Below are 18,863 nucleotides of genomic sequence, written 5' to 3' on the forward strand. Positions count from 1 at the left end.
GGAGCAGGATCACCTAGAGGAGATCACACAGGAACACGTCCAGGCAGGTTTTGAAAGCCTCTGGAGACAGAGACTCCACAACCTCTCTGCGCAGCCTGTTCCAGTGCTCTGTCACCCTCACAATCAAGTTTTTCCTCGTAAAAAAGTATTTCCCCAAATCAATGTTTTTCCTCCAGCGTTCATCATGAGCTCTGGAGTTAGCTAGCCTCCTAAGGGTGGTGTTGGACTCTATGATGTGGGGAGGGTTGTGAAATAAAACTCCTGCCGGGGATGAGCATGGGCATGGAGCCTGTCAGATGGGCACTGGGTCAGCCAGCTCCTTTTAAGGGCTGTGCATGGTTTAGTACTAAAAATGTCACCAGATTGAAACTACTGAGGACTGCTCCTGCTGAGGTGGTGAGAAATACCGTCACTGTGAACAAAAAGGCACCAAGGTTTCAATTTGACTGTCGAGGTGGATTAAGAACTCGCATCTGCCAACAAGTCCCTCTCCTCCTACCTCCACCATGTTGTGCCACCTCTGGGAAGTTGTTCGGTTAAAAAAGGAAAGGTGACTGAAAATACATTTTTGGGTGTGCCACGCAGCAAGGCAAAGGGTTGCGGGAGACGAAATGGCAGTAGCGTGAGGCATCAGGAGAAAAATGGCAGGAACTTGGTGTCCACTCAGGCTCTGTGGGGGGAAAAAGAGAGACGAGGTGAGTGTCTGACTGTTCTTAATGGCCACCAAGCCGGTTGCATGCTTTAGTTTTGTGTGTGTTCCCAGTCCTTCCGATGTCTACCAAATGGGGACCACATCACTGTGTTCCTTAATCACGTTGTTTAGTCTTCCAAGGCACTTCCTGCAATCCAGTCTTATTTATAGACCGTCCATTGTCTTTATTTACTGCCTTGTTCTTTGCTTTTTGGGGATGTGTGAACCTGTTGGCACGAGAGCTGCCCTTGTTGAAAATGAATTGCCAGTGTGTTAAAGTTCATAAATTGCTTCTCTAGTGTGTGTTGAGGACCCTGTGTAGCGTGTAGCAGGGCTTGCAAACATGGAGGACTGAGCCTTTTCAGAGTAGATCAGAGGACACGCAAGAAAAAAAAAGGAAAGATGGAGCCACATATGTGAAGACTGGACAAACTCCTGCTAAGTAGTATAAGATGATGCTACACAATTTCTTGATGAAAGAGTGATTTTCTGATATTGTTCAGGTTGACCTGAGTTCATGCTTCTGCTGCAATTGGAGAAGGGTTGTTAGACTGGGTTATTTAAAGCAGGAACTGACAGTGGTCAGAGCCTTTTTTTTTTTTTTTTTTTTGTAATTCTTTCCCTGTACCTGTTTGTGGCTTTGGGATGTCTGATATCTTCTGTCAGCCCATTTCTTGCGTTAGCTCTGTCAGAGAGTATGTGTGCAAGCATGTGTCCGTGCTTTCACCACTTCCTTCTCTTTTCTGAGAAGATGTGGGACAGCACCTCTGGGGGTTTCTACAGCTTCTTGCGTTTTGTCATACGAGATGGTGTTTTGCCGGGTCTTAGTGGACATGGAGGATGTGGCAAAGCAAGCGGCAACGTCACAGCTTGCAGGGAAGGGTGCACAGGCTTTGTCTGAGAACAGCAAAGCTTCACTGCCTCAGTGGCAGTCCTGCCACCACGAAGCTGGGAGAGAGGTGCCAGAGGGGTTTGCAAGCTCAGAAAGGCACTATGCCGGCTTGAAAAATGTTTGTTGCTGCTGTGAGGTGGCAAACTGCAGTGAGCCGAAAGAGGCGGAACTTACATCCTGCAACACCGGGGGATTTGGTTCCTTCCCTTTCCTTCCCTTCCCTTCCCCAAAATTCGCAGCCTGCACTATTTGACACAAGAGCCTATTGATATTCATATTCTTGCAGAACTATGATGTTTTATGGAGACGATTATACCACCGTTAATGTATACTTTATCCTCGTGCATTCCTACGGCTGAGGTTTACCACAAAGAAGTATTTATATATGGGTATCTCTGGATCTGTTTGGTGAGGATGTGTGTGTGTGTATGTATATGTGGAAACTGCCGTGTGTTCTGCCTTCTTCCTGACATCCTGGTTGCTATAGTGCAGTGATCTATTTGTGAACACCCAGAAGATCATTGCTATAGTTAAAAGAAACAGTTTCCTGGCCATAACTTCCTGGGCAATCTCTTCTCCTGGAGCATCGGCTTTAAGGGATTCGGTCATGTTCCCTGGGACTCCGGGAGTGACACAGTAGCAGCAGCTTTATCTAGTTTGTCTCTTTCCAGCCCCCACCAGCATATTTAATAATATTTAAAAATAGTTTCTCGATTTAAATCTAATGCATGCCTATTCACCATACGTTTCGGTGCTTCAGCCATCTTTCTAACAGACTGTCGGGCTGTGCAGTGTGTTGTGTCCTGCGTTTGCTTCTGCAATATGTGCCATTCTTCTGCTCCTGCATGTGCATACACACATACATTTTCATCCACTTGCCCAGCCAGGCAAAATATAGGAGACGAAGCGACAGTGCTAGAGTTGTCTGAACTGCTGGGGTTTTTTTTAATTTATTTTTGTTGTGTTTTTTTTTTTCCCTCCCCCTCCTCTTTTCTCCCTGCAGGTGTGAATGAGAGAGACTCGCTGCAGTATTTAGTGTCCAGTTGGACTGGCTCCGAGGAACAGCAGTGTCGCAATGCCCCCTCCTGCTGACATAGTAAAGGTGGCGATCGAATGGCCAGGTGCTTTCCCCAAGTTAATGGAAATAGATCAAGTAAGTGCCTGTGTACGTGTGCTCGGGCTGGCCCTGTGTGTAAATAAGTTCTTCTCCACGCGTGTGTGTCTGCATTTATGTTTACTTAGATGCACACTTACGTTTCTGTGAGTGCATGTGTGGTAGAAAGCCTTTCTTTGTAAGGGGCATAACCCTTTTTCTCTCTTAGTGCTTAAAGTTCTTGATCTGTTTATCTTTTGCTTTTGTCTTTTTTTCTTTTTTTCCACAGCTGCTTAAATAAGGCTCATGTGACCCACTTAACACTTTTGTACCTTAGTTTGTTCAACTGTAAAATTGCAGTGATGCTGTTAGCTCCAAGGGGGGGAAAAGTCTTCAAATTTTTACTCGATGCTTTGCATTTGGAGTAGAGTCACATTTGAATGGCTGCAGCAAGTGCAGATTTGGAACTTTAGCAGGAGGATCTTTGCTTTTCTGTACAGGAATCACGAGTTGTTCTGTTTAGCTGATTATTTCTAATGCAGTGACCCCATGGACTGATCTGGGGCAGTGTGCAGAAGGTAATATTGAAAATTATGAATTAAAGACTCTTTGTAGGAAATTTGGGCCAGGAAGGGTTAAGGGGGAAACAAACTAAAACAAGTTATACAAGTGCTGTGTCTTATGGTCTGGACTTCCCTGAGGCTGTTTTTGTGGCACGTGTATTAATATTAAAAGCAACCTCTTTAATATTTAACAGCTTACCCATAATGTTTGGAAATCATGTTACCTGTTTAGAATAATTATTATTTCTGTAAGTACTATTCAGAGTGAGGGCAAGAATTTCATAATGTGCTTTAGACCCTAGTGTGTCTGGGGACCAAGCACATTATAAAGTTCTACTGCAGAGAAGAAAATTTGAATTCATGCTGAAAATGTTTTACTGAAATGAGATCCTAATTTCTTCATGCGGTACAATTGGTTTCACTTCTGGTTAACCCTTTTGTGGCATATGCCTGGGAAATTCCTGCGTGAATTTTGGAGAAACATGGTGCTAGAGAGTGACTGGGACAATGACAAGGTGATTTTTAGGCACTCTGAAAAAAACCCTTATTGGAAAAGGGAGTTTCCAAATGGTTAGCACTTTATAGTTCGATTTCTAGACCTGCCAAGCTTCTCTGTTTTCATTTGCTGGTCTTTTTTAGTGAGCATATATCTAAGGATATGAATCTCTTTCCTTTCAGAGTGAAGAATGTTTTGCTTTTTCTCTTCTTATATATCAAATAGTAGACCCTGTGCACACTGTGTTCAGGGAATGATGTGTGTTAGTCATAACGAACAACAGCTTATTGCTACCAAGTACAGTGGGGACAAAAATGAACAAATTTTATGCAGTCTCCTTCCAAGCAGCAGTCAGATAATACCAAAATGATTTGGTTTAATTTACAAAATGACTTGAAGTAACTCTCATAAAAACCCCTCATACCTTATCTGAAGCATTAGCTTATGGTCCTGGAACTTTGTTTTTACAGTTACTATAGAAGATTTAGAGGGGCCAAGGAAGATCAATGCTGACTTATGTCAGGTTGAACTCTTCCAACCCAGCCTGCCAAAGTTATCTGCAGGCATTCTACTTTAGGGGGAGGAGATGGAAGAAGAACGAAAATAAGGTTGAAAGGGAGAAGGCTAAGAGTGACCTCCTCCTGATGCTGGGGAAAGTGAGGAAATGAACTTTGAGAGGCTCATCCATTGGCTTTCTGATGTGGAAAATACAGATGTGGTGGCAAAAAAATGAAGATGGGAAAGAAACATCCCTTCCTAATACACACAAACCCACGCATTTGCCTTTTTTCAGGGATGAGACCCCTGAAAACAGAAGGAGTGATACATGCTTCTAAACACACGGGTCTGCCTTTGGTTCATTTATTGCTAGTTTTTCCCCCAATCTGTTTCCTTTAAAACATCTCTTTAGTTGAAGAGCTGTACTGGAGGATATGATTCATGCCTCAGATGGCTAACTGGTGTAGATGATAGAGGGGAGGAGGGAAAAGGAAAGCAGAAAAGAGAAGTGACTTGCCCATTGACCAGATGTTACAGCTCGTGCCTGTCTCCCAGGTGGGATCTTCTCATTCAAGCACCGTTTGGCATGTCTTCAGCAAATCCCCAAATCTTCACCTTAACAATTTCCTCTCTCTCTGATCCCATACCAGCAGTATTTAAAAGAGCAGCACTTAACTATTACTCTAAAAAGAACAGCAAAAAACCCCATGTAGCGTGACACAAGTTCTTTATCTTTGAGGGTACTGAGGTTATTTCATATATTGAATTGTAAATAGCATATAAGAGAGCAGATGAATATCTGGAAATTTTTTTTGGTTGCTTGTTGTATACACTTGGTAGCATTTGTTTGTATTCAGTTGCTCAGTATCCCAACTCACCTGCTGTGTATATGCGTATTTTGCTTAGCAATGAAGGGAAGAAAATATTTTTGAAATGACGAAATGTCATTGTGAAACCACAGTGGTTGGCACTGGTGTACTGGAATATGTTTAGCCTGAAAAGAGCTCACAAGTATTTTTCCACCAAACATTATTAAACTTTACATTCAAAATCTCCCTTTTAAGCACATGACCTCTGACAACCTGGACTTCAGGAGGCACAGAGGTTTTTCTAGGTGATGCTTCCTGCTACGTTTCTGTAGGTTTGTCAACCTGAGTTGGCAAAATAAATAATTGGCTTATCCTGCTCGAATCCACTCCTGTGTGTTAACACATGTTGTACTAAAACCAGATTTCTGTAAACTTGGGGAGGAAGTTACTCATTGCTGGATGTTAACACTGTTCCTACAGGAAGGAATGGTTTGTAAATAAACTTGACTGTGCACTCTTTTCCTCCAGGTTGACTTTTGCCTATGAAACTATTAAATATAGGTTAAATTAGAAGATTGGCCAAAAAAAGGGAAAAAAGCCCAACAACAACAAAAAAGACACAAAACCCCAACCAAACCAAAATGCTGTGTTTTCTTTTCACAGCACAAATCTGGTGCAGTGGGCACAATTTACAGGAGTGTTATCAAATGCAATTGCATGTTAATGCAGTGCAGCACATGGGGGGAACCATGGGCAGTTTTTCATTAATGCTTTCTCTAAGGTTTAGGTTTAGTCAGCACATTTATCTTTTAAGTGTCTTTCAAATTTTCTCTTCTGCCAGTTTATGCTATAGATGTCATTTTAATTTTATTTTTTTTTCCTTCAGAAGAGCCATTGTACTTCACTGTATATTAAAGGGAAACCAGTAAGGTTGTTTTTTTTTTTTAAAGGGGACTTTCAAACTGTTATGAGTTTCAGTTCTAAACCTGGACCCTTGGGGTTTGTTAATTGATTTAGTGCAGTGTTTCTCAGCTGATGTAGTTCAAAAAAGAGATGGTGAAATGCTTAATTAGAGAAATAAAAAAGTGTCTCATTGCTTCTGCCATGTGTGTGGACTAAGAATAACTGTAGTTCCTGCAAGTGCTGTCACTAGTAATAGCAGTATACCGGTACAATCCTAGCATCGTGAGTCTAAATGTGTGCAATATTAGTAAGCCCCAGCATCGTTCAAGTGATGAAGAGGAAAGGGATATTGATGTCTCGCTGTGCCGTGAAGTGCTTCTCCCTGTGCTTAGTTCTGCCTCCAGCCTCTGACTCCCTCAAAATTAAGGGATTTAGTGCTGAGGGCTTGAAGGAAGAGGTTCTTGCCTCCTTCCCACAAACCTGCAAAATTCTATAGACCGTTAGCCAAACAGTGTTGCGGTAGCTGATGCTACTGCATCAGGAAATATGGTAGGAATATCGCAAGGGCTTCCAGTGCTATCGCTCATCATGAATTTGAAGTGGTTAAGGGAGATGTCAGTGCCTTTAACAGCTGGCAGGATCCCAGTTCCTTCAAGATAAGAGGCCTTAGAAGCAGCTTGATGAGTCGGGGGTAGTCTTAACACTGGCTAATTAACGTGTTCCCTGCCTGAATTTTGCTAACAGCAGCTCCTTTCTGTCACATCGAAGAAGGTTCGTTAGTGCTTGAGGCCGGCTGTATCTCGGTTGTTCTGGAGGAGGACCTTGGTTGCTGCTGGTTGCAAAATGCTCGGCTCGCTTGAGCCACTTTGCTAAAGGTAGGACTTAGTCAGAATCAGCTTTTAGATGTTAAGGAGATGCTAACAATATTTTACTGAGTTCCGTTGCTCTTTGTTGTACGTGTCAGTATTTCAGCTTCACAAGACTGAAGATGAAACTGCTCATAAAGCAGCTAGTAACCAGCATATAAACATAGTGAAAATATTTAACATATTCATCATACTTTCAGTTTTGTTATCACCAGGGGTGGTTAATAGAACTGGTAATTTGCTGAATGAATGTGCCATTTTCTTTGTTGGACTAGTGAAAGGTCTTGAATTTTTTCTCTTGGGTGGAAAAAAGAAAGGCAACAAGAACAACCTTGGAAGAAACAATAATGCAGATGTTTTAATGCATTGGATATAATTCAGTGCACTAACACACGTATATATGTAAACAGTGCTTTGTTAACGTAATGAACTAATCATTGTTAGTTACAGTTGGTGTTGAAAATATACGATTTCTTTTCTTAGAGGACTGTGGGATTAAAGTAGTCATCATTAGAGCTCCAGTTCTTCTCCGTGGTGGCAGCCAGCCATCCTGGATAAAGAGCAATGTTATCATCACGTTACCTTTTATTAGTCTGCCTTGTCCAAAGCCACATTCCCACTGCCCGGTTGGAGCCTTTCAAGGCTGCTCACTGACGTCCTGTGGTGTGTGGCCAGGACATCGTCACTGAAAACATACATTAAAACTTTGTCTTACGCTGTTGAATACAGATATAGCAGCAAAGCTTTGTAGATTGAAGAGGCAATAGCTGTGGAGAAAGATTAGAAATTGTCCAAGAAATGGGGCAAAAAAGAAATAGAAATGTTTAGTGAGTTAGTCTTGTGGATGCTATTTGTACTTTCTGCTTGGTGCCGTCTTTCTTCTACTTTAGGAAATACTAGTTAAATGCAGTAGACAGTTAAATAATTTTTTTTTGTATAGAAGTAGAAATGGAGTCAAGAGAAATTTGAGGTCCTGCAGGCATAGTGTTCCAGTGGTCCTGATCTCCAGCATAAAGGATGTTTAGGAAATAATATTTTAGGAGAGATGAAACACTTTATTAATTCCCTCATTTATTTTTTTTAATTTTGGGGGCTCTGATTTTTTCAATCCTTTAGTGCTAGCCAGAGCCTTAATTTTGATGCCTACAACTAATGGCATTTTCACAATGAAGGCTCAACATGACTGTAAGATCTGTTGCATTTACAAAATTTAACAGCAGGAGTCTCATCTCTTAAAAGTTAATTCTGCTTATTTAAAGGAAAAGTGTAACGATTTTCCTGGAGTTACGCACCAATGAATTAATACAAGGTATCTCTTTCACATTCTAGCCAGCTGGAGTGTCCATGCGCACTTTATGATTCAATTATGGTCTCGTTATAGAACTGAGCTTGTACTATAAAAGACGGTAATACTAAAAATCCCACAGTATAAATTTTTTGTACCTTCATTTAGAGACTTTTCTGCTGTGGTAGGCCGGCAGTTTGTCAGTCATGAGCTGTGCGTTTGGAGTTTATCCGTTCAGTTGTCAAAGGTGTGCTCACCTAATAATGTGGTTGTGTGAAGAGCCTCATCGTAAAGCCCTGCTCTGTATTTTAACTCTAAGTACGTGGTATATGTTACGTGCTGTATCCACAGCTGTAGGTCCCTGGGTGTTTTAAACCTCTTCAGTACTCTTGACTGGGAGTTTTTGCATCGCTATTTGAGAACTGCTTGAGGAAACAAGGAATGTTGTGACTTGTTAAGATACTAGATCTGGAATAAGAAGTTTCTGTAAAATTCTTTTGCGTTTGTTTTTTGTTTGTGGTTGGGGTTTTTCTGTTGTTGTTTTGTTTTTTTTTTTAAAGTAATGTGAGGTTTATTGTGCTTTATTATGCAGTCACTAACATCCTGAACGTATGCCCTGTGGGCCACTGTTTAAATCTGGTGAAAAGCAGATTTAGGAGTGAGGATGTCTTTGAGGGAGGGAGGGGAGTAACTGAGGAAGCTGCAGCTGCGTGTGAAGGAGGAAGAGGACATGAGCACGCGGGTTTCCCCAAGTCTTGTGTGCTCTGCAGAACCCATACTGCTATATTTACACCAAAGTGTTTCTACTGACACATTAAAATTGTCACCTTAAGGGCTGCAAAGCAAGCCATAAAAGCTCTCGTCCATCAGCAGGCTTGTGCTTGCTGGGGGTTTTGCCTGTCAGCTCTGGGGTGTGAACATTTCTGCCTCAGCTTGGCTTGCTGCACTGACAGAACCGTCTGGTGTTGACCTGCCCTTGGCTGGGTTTTATGGTCTCTGTTTTCAAAGCGTTGGGTTGTTCTCGTTCTTCAGATATTTGCTCCCTCTGGTGCTCCCCTGAGTTAGGGAAATGCTCTTCTCTGTCTTTTATGCAGATGCCCAATGCCTAATTAACAAGTCTGGTCTCACTCCATTGTAGTTGATTCCCAGAGTGGTTCAGAGCAGGTTGATGAGGCTGAAACCCAAAACTCTTACAGAATCACAGAATGTCAGGGGTTGGAAGGGACCTCTTAAGTCCATCTAGTCCAGCCCCCCTGCTGGGGCAGGATTACCTAGAATAGGTCATACAGGAACGTCTCCAGGTGGATTTTGAATGTCTCCAGAGAAGGAGACTCCACAACCCTCCTGGCCAGCCTGTGCCAGTGCTCTGTCACCCTCTCCAGTACGTCCCCATTACAGGAGAACTTGCCTCTTGCATCATGCGCAACCAGCGAGCAGAAGTACTGAGCCAAGGACCCAGATGTCCTGACATCTGATGTTTGTCACCAGTTTTGCTTCTGTTTCTGTAGCCCCTGATGTGTGACAGTAACAGATTAAATCCTCCACTGTTGTGAAAAGATATGTTTTTCTGTTTGTTCTTTTTTTAATAGCCCCAAAAATGACTTTTGCACTAAAAGATTTGTTAGTAGAATGGTAGCATGAATTATAGACAGAACGGTCTATTTACTGGCCTGGGATTCTTTTTTTTTTTGACAGATGTAGAGATCAGCAACAGAAGTTTGGGTTTTTTTTGATGCTGTTTTCCACCAACAGATGTGTGCTGCAGCTGCTGTTTTTCAGTGATAGGCTTAACAGCAGCGAGGGTTAAGGATTCTTCTGTGATGAAAAGGTGTCAGCCAGTGAAAGTGATAATCCTGAACATTGTCCCCCCCAAAAATAATAAATAAACAACCCAAAAAAACAACCTGGAAAAAGAAAAAAGCAGTGATTTTCTGCCAGTCATTTGAAAAGAAGTGATATGCAAGCTTGGCCTTAAAGAAACCTATCTACAGTTCCCTGGTATAGCACAGTCAAAGTCTGTCTGAATTGCACATAAAACACAGGTTTCTACCCAGTTTTAGGCTTCTGTCCTCCTTGCAGCTCAGACATGCACGTATATGCACTTGCTCTTTGATTTGGAAGTGCTTTAAACCCAGGTTAGTGTATTGGTGACTTGAACTGTACCTAGGGCTTGGTCGGCACTGGTGTGTATTGGATGTTTTTAGCTTTCTTCTGCTCATCCTACGATTTCCCTGGAACTAAGCAGTGGCCTGGACTCACCTGGTTTACACTCTTGCATGCCTGTGCTTCCTGGTGGCTGGTTACCTCCAAGGTGTTGGCATGAAAGGATAGAATAAGGTGGGATAGAATAGAATAATTAAAGTTAGAAAAGACCTTTAAGATCAAGTCCAGCCTGTCAACCCAAGTAGCAAGGGCAAGTACTCAAGAAGACATAAATTTGGGATCTGGGTGTACCTTAGCACACAAAACCTGAAAACATAGGTCCTAATGCCCCATTATTGTTTCCTACTGGATTTCAGAGATCAATTTTAACACCTGCGCTAGGAAAATATTTTTATACAAATGTGTTTTATTACTCATTTTTATATTAACCAATGTGTTCAGTGCAGATGTCTGTGGTGTGTTAGCTGGAGGGGTTATCTCCTATAGGGAGCGTAAGATTTACTTTGATTTGTGGCATTTCATGTATTAAGGCTGCAGCTTGATCTTTTTAGAGCTTTAAAGGAGCATCTCAGCATGTGTAAAAGCACATTTCATTTTTATTAGTGTAGAGGAGGACATAGAGGCATAAAACCAAAACTAAAATGCACTAGCACAACATACTTATTTTGCTGAAGGGAAAAGCCTGAAATATTTTTGGACTGTCTGCTTGTAAGAAACGCTTTCAGATACATTGACTAATAAGTGAATTTGTGACTTTTCAGAACTGTAAATGCAGCAAAGATACTATGTACATTCCCATAAACATAATTTTATGAAAGTAATAATAATAATAAGTTCCTTCTCTTTGACATCAGGCAAATACTTACAGTCAGTCAAAAAAAAAAAGTGGTTTAGAATGGCCTGCTGAGTGGGTTTACTCTACAGAGAATGGAAATAGGCATTTACCTCGTCTTTAATGGTTCAGAAAGAAGGAAAAAATAAAAAAAGCTCACTTTCCCCTGTGGATGCCTATACTGGTGACAATTTATCTGCTTGGTAGGGAAGGGGAAAGAATTTTCTCTGGAGACTTAGACGTAGTGGGGAGTGCAGCCCAGGGGATGATCAGAAGCAGCAGCTTATTAGGATTGCAGTGGTATTTGGTTCACATTTGTTCATTTGTAAAGTGCTATCGAATGACTAATTGCAAACTCTGGTTCCCAGAAGTTTTCCACTTTTTTTCATCCTGTTGCTGATAAATGAGTTGTGCTGAGCCAGTTCAGTGCTGCAGCAGTGGTGACACAGGAGGACAAAGCGGTGCTGTGAAAAGGTGGCTTTATTAATAATCTTTCTTATTAAAGACTTATTTTTATTTTTGCATCCCACCTTCCCAGTGTTTATATTATTGCCAGTTTGGGTTTAAGTATCTTTATGCCGTAGTTTCCTATGGAAAACTATAATTCCTTAGAGAAATAGTGGGGAGGAGAGCCAGTTACTCTTTTTGTCCTCTGCTGTATTAGATCTGTTAGCTGATACTGATTTACTTAGCAAAAGGAATTAAGATCCCAGATGTGAATTTTATCAAAATAGGGAAATACCAGCGCAGGACCCACAGTAGTACCCTGAGGAGGGAAGAGGAGGCGGCAAGCAGCAGCTGGCCCGTGGGCTGGCACGCGTATACTGGATGGCCTACTCTAGACAAACCTGTGCTCCTCCCTCTTCCCTCTGTCCCTCCTGGGAAAAAACAAAAAGGTTTGGAAGGACGAGAGTTGGAAGCAGTTGATGTTGACAGGCATTGCAGAAGCTTCAGACCTGTTGGGGAGGAGGACAGCAGGTGAAAGCAGCCACACGTGAGCGACACAGTAATCCAAACTCAAGAACTGATGCGGCTGGAATATTGTGAGGAAGAAAACATGCTTTTTCTTTCTTGCATGATCTGCTTTGTGGCCCTGGTGATGGCTGTTGCAAAGAGCTGAGCCAGCACAACAGACAGAAGCTGCTGTGGAGAAAGGATGCGTTGGCCGCTGCAGCAGGGAGCAGTTTCACACCTCTTGCCTTTTCTCCCACATGCCAGTCATTTAGGCACACAGCGAGTCAGGCGAGGCGATACAGATGAAAACTGCTGTTTTATTGGGCCCTTTTTTAGTTTGATGAAGTTCCCTAGTGTGACGAGTCATCTGGGTGGTCATGTGAAAATAGTGACGGGCAGTGAAAGAGGAAGGCAGGAAACCCAGGACTGAGAGGCTGTGGCAAGGCAGGGAAGACAGGATCTTTTCAGCAGATACTTTCATTCACGTTTGATTAAAATGGTTTTGTGTGTACGTTTTTTGCCTGTTTATAAACTAGCTTGGTTGACTATTCAAACAACATATCCTTCCCTGGTCCTGACCTGACTGGGGAGTCCCATCTCCCGGTTTTCAATCTGTGAAGTTTGGAGAAGAAATCCAGTAGAAATCCAAATCCAATAGAAATCCAAAAATAATTCTCCCTCTCATAATGCACCCTTCTCCTGAGTTTATTTTTAGCCTAATCAGTTTTCTAGAAATGTTAAAGGGAAACAGCTTGTTTTGACAACAGTATTAATTTATGGATGGTCGTTTAGTGGGTTTTGTATATTTTTTCCTTTTGTTAGCTTTTTAATAATTCGTTGAACTCTGATGATTGGAAGTAAGTAGAGGAGGGTTCCTACGCTGCTCAGGTGATATGGGGAGTTTTCTGGTGCTGTGTGGTTGCCCAGTATTGGAGAAAAAAAGACTCAGTAGTCACCCAACTGGTGAAATTTAGTCTGTTTCTTTTTGCCATGCAACTTCATCTATGTTTTGGGATACAATATATTTTTCTCTTAGCCAGCAATCTTCTAAAACCACTTGCGTGCTCACTCTGTGCCCATAGCGATGTTCAGACTGTCGCAACATCACCAGACTAGTCTTTTCCTTCTATTTTGGGACCCAAAGGAACAGTCAGTCCAAATGCTTGTGTTCGCAGATGTAGAGAATAAGGCAGAACTGATACATCTAGGATCTTAACACCTTCCAGCTGGTGTTTTATCAGAGGGGAACCTGCATATGTGTTGCTTAAGAGAGAAGATTATTGTAATCGTATAGCTGTGTCTGAAAAGGACAAAAGAAGATTTAAAAATATTGAATGTCTTTGTGCTTCAGATGTTGTTCCTGGAAAATGCTGATGTTGATATCTGAATCTTCATTTTCTGTTGGGTAATGAGATGCAACCTACACAAAAGACCCTTTGATTTCTCAGTTGAGAAGCTGAGTTGATGCCGTATGGGCTAATGTTGACAAAAAGGACTGATAATGTCACCAGGCGTATTTGTAGACTTGCCGTCTTTAGAGATTATCAGACCAAAACAGCAGATAATTTTGGGGTCCTGATAATAAGAAATGAAATACTACTAACTTTTGTTCTTTAGAGTCAATGGTTTTGGAGTCGTATTTTAAGAGCTCAGGGTTTGTTCCAATTTGGTGATTTTTTTTTTTCCTTTTTTCCTTAACCAGAAAAAGCCACTGTCCTCAATAATAAAAGAAGTCTGCGATGGGTAAGTTCTGCCATATGGTGCACGCTAGATACCCTACTTCTTGAGTTATTAAACCACCCGGGAGATGTTTTTTTTCTGAAGAAAATCTGTATACCCTGTACGACTAGTTATCAGTTCCTTAAATCATGTTAGTAGTTTTATCTTCAGTCTTTGAATTTGATTTGGATCGATTACTTTCAAGACGAGGTTCCTAACAAGGAGGCTCCATCCTGTGGGTGACTCCTATTTGTTGCCGTTCTGCACAGAGATGCATTTTACCCACCGACTTTACGCTTTGAGGTCCTTGCAGTTCATGGGTTAAGGAGCTGAAGCACCAACTGTCTCTCTCGTTTCTGAGCCCTAGCTCTAGTGGTTACCGTGAGCTGGTGCAGTTGATGTTACTGCTCACATGAAACCGAAATGTTAAGCTCTGCAAGATGAACTAATAACCAATGAAGAGAAATATCTTGCTCCAGTTCTAATATGTTAGATACTCATCGACAAAAGTTCTATTCTAAGCAGAACAAACTGGTTTATGTTCAGCAAATTGCTGCTTAAAAAGCAATGTTTATGCGTTAATTTATTGTATCAACTTAATACCACGTGTTGGGTATTGTGTAAGCTAGTATAAAATCCTGGTACTGTAAACTTTTTTGGTCAGTTTTAGCCATTTAATGACCCTGACTACTAGAAGCAAAAACTGTGCTTGCTACTTTTTGTAGATCTAGAAGAAATATCAGATGATTATCAACTTATTTTTGGAGCACTGAAGTGTCACTGTGGTGACAAAGTAGTTTCTCTTCTTTCTTCTCCCTGCCCCTTTTGCATTATGTAATTATTTTCTTGACCATGGTCAAGTTTAGGGCTTTTTTTCAGATAAGCGGAGGGAAACATCTCATTTATAGGATGTATTTGTAGGCATACTTTTGTCTTAAACATGGAAATCATCATTGAAAGCCATGGAAAAGTATGAAATACATGGGAATGACAGGCACTTTTTACATCATGGTAAAATTATTGAGAGGGGACTTTGAGTTTTTAAGATTTCATTTTGTAATTTATTTATTTTCATATTTCTAAGGTGGTCTCTTGCAAACCATGATCAATTTGCACTGCAGCACGCTGATAGTTCTAATTTCTACATCACAGAGAAGGTAGGTAAATTGTTCTACAAAGTTCTTGCATAGCCTATCAAACTGTCTGCCACAATAACCTATTTTAAATTAAAATTTATAAAAATATAGAGTATTTTCCATATTGCAATGCCAGTGAGAGCGTAGGTAGGTGCCTGGGAGATTGATTTAATCATTTTGTGCTGATTTCCTCTGCTTGGAGACGCACATAAAGTTTGAATGTGCCAAGGCCTTTCATGTTTCTTACATTTGAGATGTCAGTGCTGAACCCTTCAGCTTTGGTATTTGTGCTTTATTCTGCTGACGAGTAGGGAGCAGGAAATTGAAATATGTAAAACATGAAGAGCTCTTTGAAGTCTAAGGGGACCTTCAGTCCATGTCGCTTCCCTTTTTGACTGATCAGGTAGATAAATAAGTTTCATTGACTGTGTAATATTTGCTGCTTCTTCCCGCCTGCTGTCCTGTCCTTTTCCAGTTCTCTACATTATGTTGGCTTTTTTTTTTTGGTCTCCAGGTACCATGGCAATAGGTGATTCATGAGAGGATGCAATGATTTCAGCACAAAGTAACCACACAGATGTAGCCATAATAAAAAGGGAATGTCTAGACTAAATAATTGGGACATACTCGTCTGAACGAGACCAAGTAGCACATTCATTCCTAGCATTGCTGATAGAATTGCTGAAATTACTGAAATAATGGGGAGGGGGGGAAGTTAAAAATGATTGTGTTTGGAAGAGTGCTGCAGAGGTACAGTTTCTAAGCAGTGGGAAAAGAACACTGTTCAAAACTTGAAGTCCACATGCAGATTCCTGAACCTCAGTGGATTTTGAGCTAAATAGACCTGAGCTTTGCCATGTAGACATAGATGCCTCTGGCTTACTTTGTTATCAGTTTAGTTTGGCTTATTCATGAGTCTTTTGATTTGGTTTTGCATTTTACAGTTGGCTAGGATCTGATAAAAGCTGCTGAGACAAAACTAACTTTTACTCTTTCTGTAATTCTTACGGCCACCCAAGAAATAAAGGGAACTTAAGCACAGTTAGACATTTAGAAAGACATTTAAGTGTTTAGAAAGAAACAGAGCCAGACAGCCAGAGCAGTTGCTCATAAGCATGTTTCTTTTTTTTGGTTGTTTTTTTTTTTTTTCCCCCCGGCCAATTTCAGTTTTTATTTAACTTTTTGTCACCCCAGACAACCTCCTCAATGTGTCACAGTTTTTTTGGGACCTTGCCTTTTTTGTTTGCACGATTTTCCCCCTTTCTTTTCAAGTGACAGTCACTTCAAAGGCCACCACAAGGAAAACTGTTGAAGTAATTATTGGCTACCTTGGTTTGCCTCCACCCAAATGAAATAGCGAGACTGTTTTGCTAATTGCCCTGAATTGTGACACAACATTTTCCAATAAGCCAGACACAATTGGACTTGCCTGTTGGCATTTAAACTCTGATCTGTAGTATTTCCAGGGGGAAAGAATTGTTGAAGGAATTTGTCCTGATGCAATTGGAGGAATCTTCCAGGCTTTGCCTCCACCTTTGGTGGGTAGGATTCTGCAGCTTTGGAGAAGTGTTTTTTGTTCCACATAAAAGGAAGTCTGATGGCCTTTGGCTGCCTTTGACTTGCAATAAGGGTGGAAAATGATGGTACATTTTGGATTGTACTGCGGAGAGGACTTCGAGTTTGTTTATTCCCTGCTGAAAATATGCAGAGTGTCTGACTCTGAGTCACATAAATAAGAAAGAAAAGCTCTCTAAATGCCACCAGTATTACTCAGTTGTCTGTGACTTTTATTAGATATTGTTCACTGTTTATCACGGCTTATTGGATAGCGACTATAAAGAGAGGCTTCTATAGGCTGTCACCCCTTCTGCATACTTTCCCTCATTTGTGTGCAGTAGGATGTTGTTGCTTTCTGAATTAAAATGTGAAAAACACCAGGCATGAGGACAAGCAAATGCGATTCAATGAAGCTACAACGCTGATTGTTAAAGCTTACATTGGTTTAGTCTGTCTCTTACCAGGAGATGAGCAGAGAGGTGTTTTTTGCAACAGAGTCAGCTTCTAATAGTTAAATATTTTTCACTGCTCTCAGAGATGAATTGTATGTCTGTACACACACAGAAAACACTTATGTATAGGTTGTGTATCTGCAGAGCTTCGAGATGACTGCTGATTTATGGCCTTTCTGGTAGAGATGCCTTTGGAAAATCTCACCATGTTTAAAGTTATGGGGAAAAAAGCAATTAATGAATTCTTGTACAAAGTAGCAAGGAACTTTGAAGTGAAAACGTTACAAATGTGAGACTGTCAACACATGGCTTACAATTATATTTTTGGTTTTGGGTGGCAAACAGCGCATCTGTGTTTTGGTTGTTGTATGCAGAACTCTTTATCTTTTGTAGCTGACCTATATTTCCTGATGATACTGTACATAAATAAAAACAACGCCCAAGCAGTTCTGTCCCTTTTTTTTTTCCTGGCTGTATTATTTGGAAAAATGCCTCTATAGGAGTAGCGATAACTCCTTCAGATGGTATAAGGGCAGTCTTTTAACAAATCTTGAGTCAGCCAGGGTTCCTACTAGAGACAGGGCTTATCGCAGCAGACATGGTTTGAACTGCTGCCTTGCGTTCTGGTTTGGCTATATCTGTGCCCCTAGAAGTGCAGTGGAAATCATTAATTATATATTTTAGTATTTTTAAAAAACAGGAGAAATAAAATAAGAGGTTATGTGAAGAAGAAAACTAAGCAGGCGTAGTGCCTAAACTCAAGCCCAGCTGCTGTTTTGATCAGAAAGCATTTGATTTTTAATTACATTACTAAGTGTGTCTTTTTTAAAGGCCTTACTTATCATGGAGGGGCATTTCTTTGGTAAGTCAAAACACCTAAAAGCCTGACTTCTGAATCAGGATCTTGTTGTCCTAGGTCATATATAATAGAGAATAAAAAAGTCACCTTTGCTTCAGTCTGTCCAGGTTTTACCTGAATAGATGCTTGTGTACATCAGGTGTAATAACTCAGGAACATTATAGCCTGGACGAATTCAGATTTAGAACAGAAAATGCTGCAAGTAGAAAATGGCTGTATAATTTTGTGTGCTCTCTGTGTTCATGGGCTGAGAACCACACTTTGGATATCTTGCCTGCCACGTTTTGGATACTGCAGTATAAGAAAACATGAGAGGGTCCAGAGAAGGGCGATGAAGTTGATGAAGGGTCCTGAGAATAAATCTTATGAGGAGCAGCTGAGGGACTTGTAGTTGCTTAGTCTGAAGAAAGGGAGACCGAGGGGAGACTTCATTGCTCTCTACCTGAAAGGAGGTTGTAGAGAGGTGGGTGTTTGTCTCTTTTTGCAAGTTATAGCTAATAGGACAAGAGGAAATGGCTTCAAGTTACGCTAGGGAAGGTTTGGATTAGACATCAGGAAAAACTTTTACACTGAAAGGATTCTGAAAGACTAGGACACAGTGCCCAGGGAAGTGTTGGAATTGCCATCCTTTGATGTATTTAAAAGCTGTCTAGATGTGGTGCTCAGGGACATGGTTTAGAAGTGGAGCTGGTAGAGTTGGACTTGATGATCTTGAAGGTCTTTTCCAATGATAATGATTGTATGATTTTGCAATTCCTTTCCTGGGAGCACTGGGAATCCAAAGACAGGTGTCCAGGTGGCTCGTGCAGCACATTGCTGGGTATGTCAGGTCCCTTATCCCCTGGCTTTCCAGACAAGGTCTGTCTCCTCTAGATCCAGCTGTGCTCCTACACTCCCCACTGAGGGCTCTGGGTCTGAACAGGATTGGCGTTAGCTTGCTTGATCTCTAAAACCAAAAAGAACCGTGAAGGAGCTGGATCACTGCAGTTGTTCAGATGACATTGCAGCCTCAATAGCAGTGTTTTTTTTGGTCACTTGTGAAGGTGTGATAAAGCACAGTGTCTGTCAACAAGGGGGCCTTGTAGGTATGTGGGG

General features: G+C 41.2%; 1 protein-coding gene across 1 annotated transcript in view; it reads left to right on the forward strand.

The window, feature by feature from the left end:
- Positions 1-2,583: 2,583 nt before the first annotated feature.
- The window catches only part of LOC104274962 (engulfment and cell motility protein 1), a gene marked incomplete at its 3' end in the record, with an annotated part of 91,739 nt that continues 75,459 nt past the window's right edge, over positions 2,584-18,863 (forward strand). The window contains exons 1-3 of the mRNA XM_009870762.1: positions 2,584-2,736; positions 13,748-13,788; positions 14,849-14,921. Of these exons, the coding sequence (XP_009869064.1) occupies positions 2,659-2,736; positions 13,748-13,788; positions 14,849-14,921 (192 nt within the window). The remainder of the gene's footprint in view (positions 2,737-13,747; positions 13,789-14,848; positions 14,922-18,863) is intronic.

This window comes from Apaloderma vittatum, unplaced genomic scaffold (genome assembly GCF_000703405.1).
Source record: "Apaloderma vittatum isolate BGI_N311 unplaced genomic scaffold, ASM70340v1 scaffold2206, whole genome shotgun sequence".
In the NCBI taxonomy this organism is placed as follows: domain Eukaryota; kingdom Metazoa; phylum Chordata; class Aves; order Trogoniformes; family Trogonidae; genus Apaloderma; species Apaloderma vittatum.